The 18,377-nt window shown below is 41.0% G+C and overlaps 1 protein-coding gene across 1 annotated transcript in view; it reads right to left on the bottom strand.

Moving 5' to 3' along the window:
- The window catches only part of LOC148477666 (UDP-glucuronosyltransferase 2A1-like), a 149,769-nt gene extending 131,964 nt beyond the window's left edge, over positions 1-17,805 (bottom strand). The window contains exons 1-2 of the mRNA XM_088456427.1: positions 17,765-17,805; positions 15,517-16,344 (exon numbers count right to left, since the gene is read on the bottom strand). Coding sequence (XP_088312553.1) covers positions 15,517-16,249 — 733 coding nt within the window. The 5' untranslated portion in view covers positions 16,250-16,344; positions 17,765-17,805. The remainder of the gene's footprint in view (positions 1-15,516; positions 16,345-17,764) is intronic.
- Positions 17,806-18,377: the final 572 nt, after the last annotated feature.

Genomic DNA, 18,377 nt, shown 5'->3' with positions numbered 1-18,377 from the left:
GGCGCTGCGCCGCTGCAGGGAGGGAGTCGGGCACCTGCTGGTAACAAAATCTCAGCGGGCGTCCGACAAATGGTGCCTCCCTGCGGCGCAGGGTTGAGGTGGGTCGGAGGAGGCGGCACTGGTTCCATCTCCAAATAGAAGTTACAGAACGTAGTTCCACCCCGTTCCGGATCACTTTAACCCCTGCCCCTGCGTGTGTGCTTGTGTGTTAGGGAATTTAGACTGTAAGCTCCAATGGGACTGATGTGAATGACAAACGTCTCTGTACAGAGCTGCAAATACATTGTAATATCATAACAATGGATGAGCACTCCATTAAATAACACAAATACTACTTCAACATAGAAAGATGGAGGTGATTTGTATTCTGGCTGAAAAAAGAAAATTGAGCAATTCTATATAAATTAAAAATCATAAATGTTATGCCATAACTATTAGAGCAAGAAGTCCACTCGGGCTTGCGAGAGCTGAGACCCTACCACAGGGTCTCCTCACGAGCCCGATGGTCGCGATAATCACGACCATCGCCAGGCCGCCCGCTAAAGCTGCGGGTGGTCACCCACAGCTTAGCGAGCGGCCTGGAGGCCGGGTGAAAAAAAAACGCCCTGATTCAGAGCGAGCGCTCGCAAATAGCGAGCGCCTCTGAATCAGGGCCTTTGTGTTCAGTGGTAATCTTGGCATAGAGTGGCAGGGAAAACTTTCTGGCCAAATGTACTGACACATACAGTAATGCATGAAGCTAAGCAGGGAACCAGCATAAGCAAAGAGATGACCATAATGTGCTATAATAAAACACATATGCTGTACATACTCAACTGCAGACTAACTACTTTGTGGATTTACAACTGAAAAGATTCTCACACAGGTAAAGCCTTGGATGGGAAGAGTTATTCAGAGCTGGGAAATTAAGCCATTAATCTTGCTTAGAATTTTAAGACATAATATATTGAACAGGATATTCTGAAACATTACCATGGGTATACAATTCTCAGTGTATAGGCTTTAAGCATATCTTTATTACATCCCTTTACTTATATGTTGTCCTTTGTACAGTTCATGTGATTACTTGTCAAAAGGTATTCAACGGTATTGCACAACACAATTTATGTTCTTTATATTAAGCTACACAGCACAAAGAAAAAAATCTTATGTAATGACATAGTGTGAATAAGCTGAGTTGTAGTTACTTGAAATTATTCCAACCATTAAATAAGAGTAACGTAACCCTGGCAAAGAGCTCAAGCTACAGTATGTCAGGAAACACCCTGAAAGAGTGGTACAAGAAAACATAATTTACAATGGGGAAAAGAAAAAAATCCAATTTACTTCTACATAGCACACTTACCAAATTAGCTCTCTCTCCCAACACACACACACACACACACAAACACAAAGATAATTCAAATTAAAAGCAGTTGTTAATTATCAAAAGTAACAAACATGAAACATTGTAATTATTAAGAAGTAAAAGTATACCACCTACTGTTTGTAGGTGATTTAAATTAGATCTCTGATTTTTATATAAGAATCTACAAAGTGTAGACCTGCAATTGTATAATGTTATTAAGGGATTCCTCTCTGGTGAGTCTGAGACACCGAACTTAAAATCAAACCATATATTCCTTAACGGGACTGCAGTCTTGTTGGGCACAAAAATCATTCCTTCTGCAGCGTCCCAAAAGTGAAACATCTATTTCACAGGAGATCTGAAACCCTTGGTCACAATGGGGCTGCAAATAACAGCAATGGTAGGAGATCCTCAATTTACATATGATTGATTTTTGGGGGCAACAAAATTAACTCCTGAAGGTTTTGCCATTACAAACAGATGAGGGGGCTTATGTAATAGGGTGCGATCTGGTGCCACTGCGGGACCTCCTGTGAGTCTTCCAGTATTTTGAAAGCGGCAATCATTTTAAAGGCAAAACCAAGCTGGTTTATATTTGTAGCTATAGGTAATAACGTTTGTATTCATTTTTGAGATCAGGAGTTGGGTATGGGTTGCCGGCAGTAGGAATCCCGACAGTCAGAATCCCGACCCCAGGATAGTAGTAGTGCCCCTAATACACATAGGCTTAACAGGCTAACCCTAACCCTCACTTCCTGGTGCTGGTATTTAGACGGTCGGCATCCCGTCAGCCACGATGCTGACTATATCCCCTCTGCAGGCAGCTGAGTCCTTCAACTGAAATGCAGTTAGGGTGAATTGTTCAGTGAATAAACAGTTAAGGGAATTCTCATGTTTAAGAGGATGGTGTATGTAGCAGATACAACATAAATTACATTTTGAGATATGTACCATCAATCATTACTATATCTACATTTTGAAGAAATTGTGCTTTAAAGATTGTAGCAATAGTTAGAATTTTACAACCAAATACCTGGAGAGGTGCAGAAATTACCAGTGATTGAACGCATAGAGCCAGCAAATGAACACACAAGACCAATGACTGAACACTGTTACTTACTTTAGTAAATCAAAGGCAACAGGTCAACTTACTTATTAAATCGAAGTAGATTAATAATAATTGAAGAAAAATAAAATTTGATGCTTAAATGCTATTAAGCATATTTTGCCTGTAGTTAAGTATTTCTGAAACACTATACTCCATATCCTCTTGAGCCAGTTACACTTGGAACAATTATTTATTCCTTCGCCATGTTATTGTCAGGCTATGGGCCTGATTCAGTGTTGTATGGTATTGCACAGCCGCAGGGAAGCAGCTGTGTAATACTGTATAACTCCTATGCAAATGCAGCAAGAGGCGTCTGGTGCAAATAGACGCCCCCTGACTGCATCACAGATCTAAGTGCTGCATCCTAAGATGTAGCATCAGATCCATCTGCAATCTTAGTAACCCCAAAGTTACTCAGATTGCCCATTGCAGCTTTAGTGCCAAGTCCAGTAAGTCTGTGTTGGAAGACACAGACCTTGGCCTTGGCACTCCCAGAAAATGGGGACTGCACTCCCCCCATTCTGGGAACGGAGACCGGCCCCACCTACTCCTCATCCCCAAATGGCCACAGCCTGTCAATCAGGCTGCGGCTTGGGAGAACTGCACATCACGGTACATATACTGTGCATGCACAGGTCTCTCACAATCGGAGTAATACGCAAACCATCGGGTTTGCGTTAGACTCTGAATCAGGTCCTCTTTCTCTGGCTATTTCCAAGAAGTCAGACCCAACATGGTCTTGGTTATGGATTTTATCTTTTATCTGGATAAAATGCTCCCTCATATTCTGCCATAACATAGTCATTAATATATAAGGTTTTGATCATGTGTTGGCCCCCATCAATATTAATCTTTTCGCTAGAATTCTCAGGGGGGAATTCAGTTGTTTTTGCACGCCTGACCGCCCATCTAAACTGAAGGGGTGATATTCAATTGTTTCAGTTTTGTGCACATGTCACTCCCAAAAACACGGGGTTTAGATGCCTAGTGTGTACCCAGCATTAGAGTGCCACTGATAATAGCTTCCAAAGCAACAGGCAGTGAGCTGATGCCACATGCCGCATGCTAGGGACTGATGTTTTCAGCATACACGTGTATCCGAGCATTGTCCCAATAATTTACCGCCAGAAGCCGCCGATCAAAGTTAGACGAAAAGAGAGGCAATTTCAGTGGGCATTTCTGGGTGGTAACAAGGGGTGGCTAGCCAGACACGGGCATATCACGGTCAGTGACTGTGTCTTTTGCCACAGTTTCAGTGATGCTGGCGGCCATGTTCACACAGAGAATGTGCACCTCCATAGGGCTGGTGCAGTGTTCAATGGTTTCGGTCGATAATAAGCAAAGCATCGGATTAGCACCACAGCTAGTGGGCATCTCTGTACAAAACCCAACGCCGTCGCACTGCGACAATAGAGGCAGTCACGGCTGCAATAGCCTGCACCTCTGAATCAGGCTCAGTGCTCCTTCGCTGTACCTAAAACACTTGTAACACCCCAAAATCCACCTGTTTGTAAAAAAAAGAAATAGGCCTATTAGACTGTAATACCTCTGGGAAACTATAACCAAGTAATTGAACAGATATTAACCAGTCATTGAACACAATGAAAAACCATGTTTAATTACTGGCTACATTAAATATTTTGTTATTTAGTTGTGTTTTTTCCATTTGGTATACAATAACCTAAATTGTCCTTGATTTAAGGACAAATAAATAAGTCAATGAACACCTCTTACCTTATCCAAGGCTATCATGTAGATTTTCACCTCAGGTATCAAATTCTAACCCTTGTAAAGCCTTTTGTTCATATGCATTGAGGTATAATCGTGGTACAGTGATATTTTAGTGCTTAGTACACATTAGGCTGTACATGCATAGTCAGCAGAAGGGTTCCCGAAGACGAAGAGAAGTGATCACCTCACTTCTATCCAGGGGTGTAGCCACAACTTTGTGAGCGCCAAATCAACATTTTGAAGGGGGCCTGTCCCAGTGCTTCTAGAGAGACACCTCTCCACAGTAGTTAATTTTATGTCCCATAATAGTGCCCTAGTTCATTTTCTGAACCATAATAGTGCCCTAGTTCATTTTCTGAACCATAATAGTGCCCTAGTTCATTTTCTGAACCACAGTAGTGCTCTAGTTCACATTATGTCACAATGTAGGGATGCCAGTACACATTCACATTGGGAGATATGTACTAAGCATTGGAGAGAAAGATAAAGTACTAACCAATCCACTCCTAATTGCCATTTTTCAAGCACAGCCTGTAAAGTGAGTTAGGATCTGATTGGTTGGTACCTTCTCCCTGTTATTAGTTGGTACTTTATCTCTCTCCACTTTATCACTCTCCATTACTTAATACATCTACCATTATGACATACAGTGTCCCCAGTTCATATTCTGCCACATTACAGTTCCCCCGTACATATAAAGCCACACTATAATGCATCCAGTTCATATTGTGCCACATTACAGTGTCCCAGTTCATATTAAGTAACATTATATATTTGTCATACAATTCAAATTATACCGCATTACCATGAGTAGGTAACATTACAGTGCCCCCAGTTCAGTTTAAGTCACATTACAGTGCCCAGTTCTGATTATGCAACAATACAGTGCCCCTTTACCATTATAACATCCACTACACACACCTCTCACTGAAAAGGGAATGTCACCCCATTCAAGCTGGGATACGGGTAGGACCCATTTCCTTAGCAGGCAAATCTGGGAAATATGTATGTAATTATATAACCTGTGTCTGGGATCCCCTAAACCTCTGGGCTCCATAGCAATGGCACCCCTTACACCTTTGTCCATACTTCTATCACACCGCAGGGAAGGGCTACTGTCAGAGCCACCATCTCTGCATGTTATTTTTAATACATTTGGGTGATGCATAATTTCTTATTGCTACGAATAGTGACAATAGAAATTATAATTATTGGGTCTAGAACTCGATAATTAAAAAATATTCCTTTAGATATGGCAGCAAAATAGAGTGAAGCAAAATATCCCTGAATACTTAAGCATGGAAAATATAGATAAAGGAATAATAGCCAGCTCTACGTAAATAACTGCTACTGGCCTTAAGTCCCTGTGCTGCCTATTTATTAAAAAAATAAAGTTATAAATGCCCTGAAACCTATCATTTCTTATCAATGCTTTTGACAGTTATTTTGGAACAATTTGACACCATCCTGAAACTGGGATAGTTGTGCCAGTAAGCAGCAATCCAGACAAAGCTGCAAACTTATACTTCACAGTAGATGTGTTTGCACACTATGGAGCCTGGAGGAAACATTGTAATCTACATGGATCCAACATTACCCTCTTCCATAGTATAGAGCTAACATAATCTAATGATGGCATTAGCTACCAGCATAAAGCTCTGAAAACTTTTACTTATACTGTTGGGGATGCAAGGGTGCAACTACCGGCTTTGCAGCTGGTGCACGGCATCGGGGCCTGCCGCAATACAGGGGTCCACACTGCCCGGCGCCATTTGTAGTTGTATGGCAGGCTGCACTGCAGCTGCTTGCCGGGCAGTCATCAAGGGTGTGACTGAGCCGGCCAGCAACTACACACAGAGAGGACCAGGACACAGTGCTGTCAGACTCAGCACTGCAGTGCACTACTAGGTAATATACCCCAGTAGTCTCTGCAGTGGGGTCAGAGGAGCATGTGTTGAGCTCTGATTCGAGGAGCCCATCACATGCTTCTCTGACCTGGAGTTTAGCAGCAGCGCAGCCTCATGGGTGTGACTCATTGTGAGGCTGTGACTGCTGCTCTGCCGGCTGCCTGAGGATGCTGCTGGTGAGTACACTGTGTGGGCACTACAGGTGGCATAATGTGTGGGCACTACAGTATAGCAAAATGTGTGGGGACTACAGTGTAGCATAATGTGTGGGCACTACAGGTGACATAATGTGTGGGTACTACAGTGTAGCATAATATGTGGGCACTACAGGTGGCATAATGTGGGGACTACAGTGTAGCATAATGTGGGCACTACAGGTGGCATAATGTGTGGGCACTATAGTGTAGCATAATGTGTGGGCACTACAGGTGACATAATGTGGGGACTACAGTGTAGCATAATGTGAACACTACAGGTGGCATAATGTGTGGGCACTATAGTGTAGCATAATGTGTGGGCACTACAGGTGGCATAATGTGGGAGCACTACAGTGTAGCATAATATGGGGGCACTACATGTGGCATAATGTGTGGGCACTATAGTGTGACTTAAGTGGGGGGCACTACAGTGTGGTATAATGCGTCAGACACCCACTACATCTCCCTGTCACCCACTGCCTGTCACCTCTTCCTATTACCCTCTCCCTGTCACCCACTGCCTCTCCCCTCTCCCTGTCACCCACTGCCTGTCACCTCTTCTATCACCCTCTCTCTGCCACCCATTGCCTGTGACCTCTCCCTGTCACCCTCTCCCTCTCACCCACTGCCTCTCCCCACTCCTTGTCACACACTGCCTGTCACACACTGCCTGTCACCCTCTCCCTATCACCCAATGCCCATTTCTCTCCCTGTCACCCACTGCCTGTCACCTGACCCTGTTACCCTCTCCCTCTCACCCACTGCTTTTCCCTGTCACTACTGTCTGTCACTTCTCCCTATCACTCTCTCCCTGTCACCCAATGCCTGTCAACTATCCCTGTCACCCTCTCCCCTGTCACCCACTGCCTCTTTCCTCTCCCTGTCACCCACTGCCTATAACCTCTCCCTGTCACTCACTGCTTCTCCCTGTCACCTCTCCCTATCACCCACTCCCTGTCACCCACTACTTCTCCCTGTCACCTCTCACCTTCTCTCACCCTCTCCCCTGTGCTTAATAATGCCAAATTTGAAAAGTCACATATAAACTCCACGAAAACAAACACATATAAACTACACACACACAAAAAAAAGGAGTGGGCGAGGGGGGGAGGTTACTACACCCATAATTTTAATATATAGAGGTGCAAAAACACTTTATACCACTATAGATTATTTATATATATTTAAACAAGGTAGTAAAAACCACCATAATGCCAGATTTGAAAAAAAAGAGAGCAGGACAGGATTGCCACCTTGTATAGCGTGGATATCCATCACCCTGGGTGCGATCCGGAGGCACCGGAGGGTTGAGTGTGAGCCGGCCGCTGTTTACTTTGATGTATGTGAGCTTATTACACTTAGTAAAAGTGATTGTTATTTTTTACTCATGTGGATGTGCCTTGTCTTCTTCTTTTCGTTTCATGATTGATACTATTTGGCCTGTGGCGAGCTAATAAGAGGACAGCAGCACATACATCTCCAGTACTTGGGACTTTTTGATACTGGACTTTGGGCCTGATTCAGAGCCGGACGCTCTGACCAGAGCGCTCGCTCTGAATCAGGGCCCTCCTCCATTAAAATGGAGCGTCCTCCTGGACGCTCGTATAGCTGTGGGTCACCACCCACAGCATATACGAGCGTGCAAAAAGATGGTCGCGAATACGTCGTCTATGTATCTGGCATAAAAGAAAAGTCTACCAGATACATAGACGTCCTGAAAGAAAATCTCCTGCTCAGCCTGAACCATGTAAGCATTGGCGTAGGATGGGGCCACATTCGACCCCATCGCTACGCCAATCAACTGCAAGAACAACTTGTCATTATACATGAAGAAATTGTTGGTGAGAATCATCTCCAATAGATCAATCACTAGATTAATGTCAGGGCCACAATATGCACTGCTATCGGCAATCAACTTTCTCACTGCCAGTAGGCCCTCTACATTAGGAATCACAGTGTAGTGATTGCTAATGTAAATGCTACACAAATAGCTGCCCTGTGGTATCTCCGGTAACTCATAAATCTTATTTAAGAATGAAATGGTGTCAAGAAGAAACCTAGGATGTTCCTTGATACATGGCTGTAGTATATCATCCAAAAATACAGATACCGCCTGGAACAACAATGCCCTGGCCGATATGATATGTCGACCAGGGGGGTTGTTCAGGCATTTGTGTCTCTTCTGTAGAGTGGAACTCTTTGGAATCAGTGCCTTACTGAGATTACTAGGAATCATCCCTTCAGTGACTGCAATGTTCAGTCTCTCCCGAAGTTGTTTCATGAACATATCCTTTGGATCACTACCAGTGGCTTGTATACTGTTGCATCTGCCAACTGTCTTTCTATCTCAGACATATAATCAGGAAGGTCCTGTATTACAATCGCCCCGCCCTTATCTGCAGGGCGAAACACTACATCTTTGTACTCAGATAAGTTCTGCAGTGCCCTCCATTCCCCCATAGATAGGTTGCTGTATCTTTGCCCATAATCTGCATCAGTCGTGGACAACTTAACATCCTGGTCCAGCATCCGTATAAAGGTTTTGATGGCCGCATAATTGGATACTGGCTCAATCTGTGATCTGGACTGTAATTTACGTAATACATGTGGAATTTCACTTTCCATGGATTTTGGTGGTCTTGGTATTGCTTTGACTCCATTGTAATACTCATGTAGTTTTAATTGCCTTGTGAGGCGATATTTTTCACTCTCCCATTTCATCAGATCAAATTTAGTTGTGAGAATATTTGATAACCCTCAGCTTAAGACCTTTTCCTCGAGGTCTGTAAGCACCCGGGACGAGCTGTTAATTACTGTTGTCTCCACTGCAGTAATTAACATCTCAGCTGGTGCGGTCAGTATGTTTTAGGTGCAGTTCGAATATGGCCCCAGCGTATGCAAATTTATTCATGTATGTTTATGAAAAAAAGTACATTATATCCATCGTTTTGCTGAATACATGCTTTGTCATGTACGGTATATAGATGATGTGTTCATGTGTGGGCTGGTGGTGAGCAAAATCTACTCACAATTGTGGATGAATTGAATTCAATCGAAAGTACTATCAAATTTACCATGAATTTCAGTTCCCAGATAATCACTTATTTAGATGTGAATGTTGACGTTTCTACTGGTATATTAGGGACATCTGTCTTTTCTAAGAAAACGGATAAAACACCCTTTTAGCAGCGGACAGTTTCCATCCCTCACCTCTAAAAAGGGGTCTACCTTATTCACAACTTTGAGTTGTTCGTATAACTTCAGATAGAAACCAATTACCGGATGCTTTAAGTGAAATGGGCAAAAAAATTATTAACAGTGGTTATTATCCAATTGAAATCAAGGAGGCAACTGATAAATGCATGCAACTTGATAGAACGACCTTACTTGACAGCAGTAAAACAGCTGATTGTGCAAAATCTGAGAGACTTGTCTTCAACACTATGTTTCCATCAGTTCACAACTAATCAAAAGTGCAGTGTTATGCCACTGGCATATAGTGCAAATGGACCCATTCTTGTCTGACTGTTGCCGAAATCCAGCACTATTCAAGCTACAGACGAAGTAACAACTTTAAAGACATTGTCACACAGTCCTACATTGGTACCAAAAGACCAAAAACTTGGTTATCTCTAAAGAATGCAGTGTTCCGGTGCTCAGGGTGTATTAACTGCAGATTTTTGCTCACTGGTGAACATTTTGTGGATCCAAAATCCATTAGATTATTTCAAATCAATTATCGTCTCACTTGTATAAGCAAATTTGTGGTATACATTATAAAATGCCCATGTAACCGCCTATATGTTGGTAAGAGGTCAGAATGCTGAAAGAGCATATTGTATTGCATAGGTCCTCTATATGTAAGATATTCCAAAGTTTGGATGGTAATACTCCACCAGTTGCCAAACATTTTGTTAACATTGGACTTTAAAGTTATGCCTATTGACCATATACCTCCGCTATTAAGAGGTGGGGATCGGAACAAACATCTATTACAGTGTGAAAGTCGCTGGATATATAATCTACAAACCCTATCACCATCGGGATTAAATGAAGATCTTAACTTTAACTGCTTTCTTTAATAATGTTTCATGCATTTATAAATATTTATTTTTCTGGCTATTCCCTTTTATATTTTTTGTTTATTTTTATTTTCTTTGATTACTGTATATGTTTGTCTGACCGCCCTGCGCTGCCGCATTTTGAATCACCAGTTAACCACACCTGATACTCTGTGCTTTACAAATATTCACTTGGTGTTAATTAGCCACAAATCATTATGCTGATGTAAGTTGCCAATAAGTGATATTGTCACACTGTTGCGATCAGATTTGATACGCAAGCTCCGTTGGACCGTTCGCATCATTTCCGGGTCCACAGGCGGACTGAACGGCCCTGGATAATAAACTGATTCGTCTAGACTTTAAGGTGAGTATACAGGTGTGCTTGATTGTGTGATGATTCAGCTGTGACTCGTTAACGTGGGTAGAGCTCAGTGTGTTAGCTATGCCCCAGGAGGAAGTTGCTGGACGGCACCGAAACAGCTATCGGGCTGTATACCCTGATGCCGCTGCGTCGGTTCACACTGCACGGATACTGATAAGTACCATGTCACTCATTTGCACTTTTGCACTTTGCACTTTATGTGAACTGATGTATTTTTGATAAACTCATGATGACAACTTGGATTGTTTTGACTTGAGAAAAATGAAGCTATAAAACTTTATTTGCATATAAAATTTGTATGCTGGTCTACCAGTTTATCTGGTTCTCTTTGGCTGTATATGTATCTACAATATGACCAAGCACCCTGATTGCTACAATAGATTTTGAGTGTGCAGTACTTGCAAGACTCTTTTTATATATATATATAATATTATATATATATATATATATATATATATATATATATACACACACAATTGACAATGCTGCTGAGGCTGCCTCAGGGGTGGGGAAGGTGCTGCTGCTGCTGCTCCAAGCTTCTTGGGCTTACAGCGAGGTCGCGCCGCAAGCTTGTACTCATTCACCTTCCTAGGTGTCTGCGGCTGCAGGAAGGAGTGGGAGTGCAGCGTCACGCGCAATAAGCCGGTGCAGCGTCACGCGCAATGACGCCACTGTCACCATGTCATTCATTACACTGTATGGCCCTGATTCAGAGCCGGACGCTCTGACCAGAGCGCTCGCTCTGAATCAGGGCCCACCTCCATTAAAATGGAGCGTCCTCCTGGACGCTCGTATAGCTGTGGGTCACCACCCACAACATATACGAGCGTCCAACAAGATGGTCGTGATGGTCTTGACCATCGCGACCATCGGACTTGCGAGTGAAACTCTGTGGTCGGGTTTCTCAACCGCAAGGCCAGGAGTGATTTTGGCTCTATCAGAGCCAAAATCACTCCCACTGACATCACTAGTGATGTCAGTGGGGCCGGCTTCAGACGGTAGGCGTCCGGTCAGCGCTACACAGCAGCCGCTGAGAGTCTGTCAGACTCTCATCGGCTGTCGCTGCTCCCACTGCGGGAACCATCTTCCGGCTCCCGCAGTGGGTAATGGGAGAGCCGTCATCTCTCCCATAATGCAAAGCGGCCAGAGGAGCCGGTGGAAGCGTCGGGACCAGGAGCGGGAGTTTCAGGTAAGTGTTTTTTTTGGGGGGTTTTATTATTAATTAAGTCTCTCTCTCTGCTGGGGGGGGGGCTACTGGGGGCACTACCAAGGGGGGGGGATTACTATGGGGACACTACCAGGGGGGGATTACTATGGGGGCACTACCAGGGGGGGATTTCTATGGGGGCACTACCAGGGGGGGATTACTACTGGGGGCACTACCAGGGGGGTGGATTACTACTGGGGGCACTACAAGGGGGGGGGATCACTACTACTGGGGACACAACACGGGGGGGACTACTACTACTGGGGGAACTACAAGGGGGGACTACTACTACTACTGGGGGCACTACAAGGAGGGGCTACTACTGGGGGCTCTACAAGGGGAGGGGACTACTACTAGGGGCACTGCATAGGGGGAGGGGACTACTACTAAGGGCACTACATAGGGGGAGGGGACTACCACTGGAGGCACTGCGAGGGACCACTGCTGGGCGCTCTATACAAAGGGCAATACTGGGAGTACTGCATAGGGGGGAGACTACAACTGGGGCCACTATTTAAGGGACATTGCATAAGGGTTACCACTATTGGGGGCACTGCATGGGGGGGTGGACTGCTACTGGGGGCACTGCATAGGGGGTACCACTATTGGGGGTACTATATAAGGGGCTTACTACTGGGGGCACAAGGGGCACTGAACAGGGGGGACCACTACTGGGGGCACGAGGGGCACTGCATAGGGGGCGATCACTACTGGGGGCACTACTGGAGGCCTGCATAAGGGTGTTATCTCCTGTGGCACACGGGGGCACTGCATATGTGCACTACGACAGGGGGCTGCCCCTAATCTTTATTTTTACCTTATATTAATCCCATATGGACCCGCCTCCTCCCTGAAACACTTGAGGGGGGACGGCGCCGTAGCACGCACGTTCTTCGGGCACCCTGGCTACACGATACTCCTCTGCTAGGGCCGCCTGCATGCATTTGCCCCCCAGGCTAAAAGTTGCCAGCCAGCCCCTGCTTGTTAGTACCTATTGTATATCATTCTTGTTAGCACCTATTGCATATTATTCTTGTTAGCACCTATTGTATATAATTCTTGTTAGCACCTATTGTATATCATTCTTGTTAGCACCTATTGCATATCATTCTTGTTAGCACCTATTGTATATCATTCTTGTTAGCACCTATTGTATATCATTCTTGTTAGCACCTATTGTATATCATTCTTGTTAGTACCTATTGTATATCATTCTTGTTAGCACCTATTGTATATCATTCTTGTTAGCACCTATTGTATATTATTCTTGTTAGCACCTATTGCATATCACTCTTGTTAGCACCTATTGCATATCACTCTTGTTAGCAGCTATTGTATATCATTCTTGTTAGCACCTATTGTATATCATTCTTGTTAGCAGCTATTGTATATCATTCTTGTTAGCACCTATTGCATATCATTCTTGTTAGCACCTATTGCATATCACTCTTGTTAGCACCTATTGCATATCATTCTTGTTAGCACCTATTGCATATCACTCTTGTTAGCACCTATTGTATATCATTCTTGTTAGCACCTATTGTATATCATTCTTGTTAGCACCTATTGCATTTCACTATTGTTAGCACCTATTGCATATCATTCTTTTTAGCACCTATTGTATATCATTCTTGTTAGCACCTATTGCATATTATTCTTGTTAGCACCTATTGTATATCATTCTTGTTAGCACCTATTGCATATTATTCTTGTTAGCACCTATTGTATATCATTCTTGTTAGCACCTATTGTATATCATTCTTGTTAGCACCTATTGTATATCATTCTTGTTAGCACCTATTGCATATCACTCTTGTTAGCACCTATTGCATATCACTCTTTTTAGCACCTATTGTATATCATTCTTGTTAGCACCTATTGCATATCACTCTTGTTAGCACCTATTGCATATCATTCTTGTTAGCAGCTATTGCATATTATTCTTGTTAGCACCTATTGTATATCATTCTTGTTAGCACCTATTGCATATCATTCTTGTTAGCAGCTATTGTATATCATTCTTGTTAGCACCTATTGTATATCATTCTTGTTAGCACCTATTGCATATCACTCTTGTTAGCACCTATTGTATATCACTCTTGTTAGCACCTATTGTATATCATTCTTGTTAGTACCTATTGCATATCACTCTTGTTAGCACCTATTGTATATCATTCTTGTTAGTACCTATTGTATATCACTCTTGTTAGCACCTATTGCATATCACTCTTGTTAGTAGTACCTATTGTATATCATTCTTGTTAGCACCTATTGTATATCATTCTTGTTAGCACCTATTGCATATCACTCTTGTTAGCACCTATTGCATATCACTCTTGTTAGTACCTATTGCATATCATTCTTGTTAGTACCTATTGCATATCACTCTTGTTAGCACCTATTGCATATCATTCTTGTTAGCACCTATTGCATATTATTCTTGTTAGCACCTATTGCATATTATTCTCGTTAGCAGCTATTGCATATTATTCTCGTTAGCACCTATTGTATATCACTCTTGTTAGCACCTATTGCATATTATTCTTGTTAGCACCTATTGCAGATCATTCTTGTTAGCACCTATTGCATATCACTCTTGTTAGCATCTATTGCATATCATTCTTGTTAGCACCTATTGCATATCACTCTTGTTAGCACCTATTGCATATCACTCTTGTTAGCACCTATTGCATATCATTCTTGTTAGCAGCTATTGCATATTATTCTTGTTAGCAGCTATTGCATATTATTCTTGTTAGCAGCTATTGCATATTATTCTTGTTAGCACCTATTGCATATTATTCTTGTTAGCACCTATTGTATATCATTCTTGTTAGCACCTATTGCATATTATTCTTGTTAGCACCTATTGTATATCATTCTTGTTAGCACCTATTGTATATCATTCTTGTTAGTACCTATTGCATATCACTCTTGTTAGCACCTATTGCATATCACTCTTGTTAGCACCTATTGCATATTATTCTTGTTAGCACCTATTGTATATCATTCTTGTTAGCACCTATTGTATATTATTCTTGTTAGCACCTATTGTATATCATTCTTGTTAGCACCTATTGCATATTATTCTTGTTAGCACCTATTGTATATCATTCTTGTTAGCACCTATTGTATATCATTCTTGTTAGTACCTATTGCATATCACTCTTGTTAGCACCTATTGCATATCACTCTTGTTAGTACCTATTGCATATCACTCTTGTTAGTACCTATTGTATATCATTCTTGTTAGTACCTATTGCATATCACTCTTGTTAGTACCTATTGCATATCACTCTTGTTAGCACCTATTGCATATCACTCTTGTTAGCACCTATTGTATATCATTCTTGTTAGCACCTATTGCATATTATTCTTGTTAGCACCTATTGTATATCATTCTTGTTAGCACCTATTGCATATCATTCTTGTTAGCACCTATTGCATATTATTCTTGTTAGCACCTATTGCATATTATTCTTTTGAGAAAGGAATGCAGTCAAGTTTAAGCAAAGGTAAGACACCTCTCAGTATTAGAAGAACCAACCACAGTTTGCTATAAGACACCTTACCTAAAATCTCACTGTAGTATGAATCCCATTCTCCCCATATGGAGTAAAAGATGAAGTCCTGGATTAGATAGGACACAATATTCTTTAGCCGTTCAGAGAAGGACATTTTGTCAGTCAACTCGGACAGAAATGCTGGGTTGTAGGAGGGAGCTGATGGCAATTGTCCACAGTGTCTTTCTGCGGCTGAAGCAGGTGTAAATCTCAGAGTGTATATGAAAGGGATATCCAAGCTCATTGCTATAAGATCCCCACACATAGTGACTGGATCAGACAGAAGGATATTGTATTGGTTTGACCTCAGTTTTGCCATTATGTCTTGATTTTTAAGTACAGAATTGCAATTTTCCTTGATCATCAGATTTAGTTGAGTTGCCAACTGGCTTAAACGTTGGTAAAACTGGAAGAAGTTCATATTTGGTTTTTCATACATCCAGAGCTTGACAAAGTCATCAATTGCTGATAATAAATAATTCTTATCATAGGGAACTTTATAGAGCTCATAATTTACTGAGTACGATTTATTATCTTCGTTAATGTATGCGGCTCCTGTTGAAATCAGCACGGTTACACTGTGGTTTCTCTTAATCAATTCTTCTATTATCATTTTAATATTTAACCAGTGACTGCCTTCTGTTGGCCATATCAGTATGTTTCCAGAGAACACAGATCCAGCAAGAAAAACCTGGAGCATCAATAATTGTCTTAATTTTAATGTACTAGTAGATGGAGCCATTTTAAATGCTCCACAGGATTCAAAAACAAAATGGTCGTTGCACAATTGGTTCTTCTTTTGAGATTATTATTATAAATGTAGTTGGAATTATAATCCTGTGGGTAATATGGAAAAAGTGAAGGTAAATGAATTCTAAATTCTAACATTGTGCATGCTCACCAAGGTCTATGAATTTTTTTACATTTATTTGAAAAATTATATTATTTTTAAAATTATTATTAATTGTAAATATAATTGCCATTTGGAGTCAAACATTTCCATAATCATCTGCAATTGTCTGTAACTAGGTCATCTACCTTATAAGGCAAGGACAATTTTCTCATTGCCATAAGACATAAGCAGACCGAGATTAGAATAAATGATTGCATTACAGTCAAAATTGCTCTTCTCCTTGATGAGGTGGGTAAAGAACATGGGCATGGCTACCATATGGAGGTCCATGGTTACATCAAAGCTGTACTGGGGAGGCAGAGGTTAAGACACCTCCTTAATAGCAACTAAAACTCAACAGTCACCACCAAAAAACAATAATCTCAATGCAATGAAGGGTTTGGGCAGAATTGGTGAACAATAGTATATTTTACAGCAAAGTATTTGTGTATATATATATATATATATATATATATATCTCAACAATAGGTCCCAAACAAACTGGAAGCTCAATAGCTTGTTTTGATCCCTGCTTGTTTTGATCGCCCTTTTTTAGACTGGAATATTAAATAATTTTCATGGTGATTGAGTACTAATAGAGTGCTGGTCTGGTTCCTTCCAGTTTGTTTGGGACCTATTGTTGATATTTACCTTTTCGGACCTGGCACCTTCCCTTGTTTGTTCATTGGCTGTGTGCGTTCCATATTTGTCTATATATATATATATATATATATATATATTTGTTTGCCTTGAATCTGCTGAAGACCCTCAAATGTGGATTGTAATTAGATTGGTTAAAGCATCTCTTGAGATGGTTTAAACCTATCAACGTACTTTGTTAATTAGTATTCACATGTCCCCTCTATCTATTTACTGTATATACTTCCTTATCTTTATGGCATCTCTCTATGCCTTTCAGTTATATATGTACATCATCAGATATATTTGCTTTTTTCATTGTCAATTTATGTGCCTCAAAATTATTTTCTGCATACTTTGCATCCAATTCAAAGTGCAAAGCAGAGATGTGTGGTGTTAAAATCAACCTTAAACCATTCTTTATGATAAAAGTACATGGCTGAAAAGCATATTCATGCTAATAAATGTACATTAAATAAAGTTGAAAACACTCTTTCTGTAAAGTTTCTAGAGTTAGAGATATTAATGACTAGAGAGTGAGATTAGATAGATCGATAGATAGATAGATCGATAGATAGATAGATAGATAGATAGATAGATAGATAGATAGATAGATAGATAGATAGATAGATAGATAGATAGATAGATAGATAGATATGATATAGATAGATAGATAGATAGATAGATAGATAGATAGATAGAGAAAAATGTTGTAGGAATACTTACCTTAAATGTCAGCTTCCTTACATGCAAATGACAGATCTGCTTCTGGGCTTCAAACACCTGTGAAATCTCTGATATATAAGTAGTATGTAAAAGGGATTAACATTAACAATAGGCACGGTTTTATGATACTATAGGATTAAATATTCAGTACATTAACATTGAAGTTACATGCCCTAATCCCTATAGTATATTAAAAATATTTCACTCTCTAATTTGATAAATATTTTTAGATTGTGTTGTTTTAATTTATTTTAGTTAAGAATAGAAACAGATTTGCTTAAACTAGGTAAACTTGTGTTTTGTGTCATTGTACAAAAGAAGAAAAGGAGCCACAATCCGCACAAGTTTAATGTAGAGGAAGAATCTGTTATATATGGTATCTAGGTAAACCCCTAATATCTAGTAGAACAATAAAGCATATTGTGTTACATTGTTTGAAGGGGGTGCTATCATAGACAACAATAGTAAAGATCAATGATGGGTAGAGAGCGAAAGAGTTGTCTGTAATTGATGCACAGAATTCAAATATAACTTTTATTAGTCTTTAAATTATGTATATCAATGATACAGTGATACAGTCCGTGAAGTATTAAAAGAAAGAAATTAAAGTGTG

This window comes from Taudactylus pleione, unplaced genomic scaffold, assembly GCF_031769625.1.
Source record: "Taudactylus pleione unplaced genomic scaffold, aTauple2 ptg000703l, whole genome shotgun sequence".
Lineage (NCBI taxonomy): Eukaryota > Metazoa > Chordata > Amphibia > Anura > Myobatrachidae > Taudactylus > Taudactylus pleione.
This window is presented reverse-complemented; position numbering and strand designations above follow the sequence as displayed.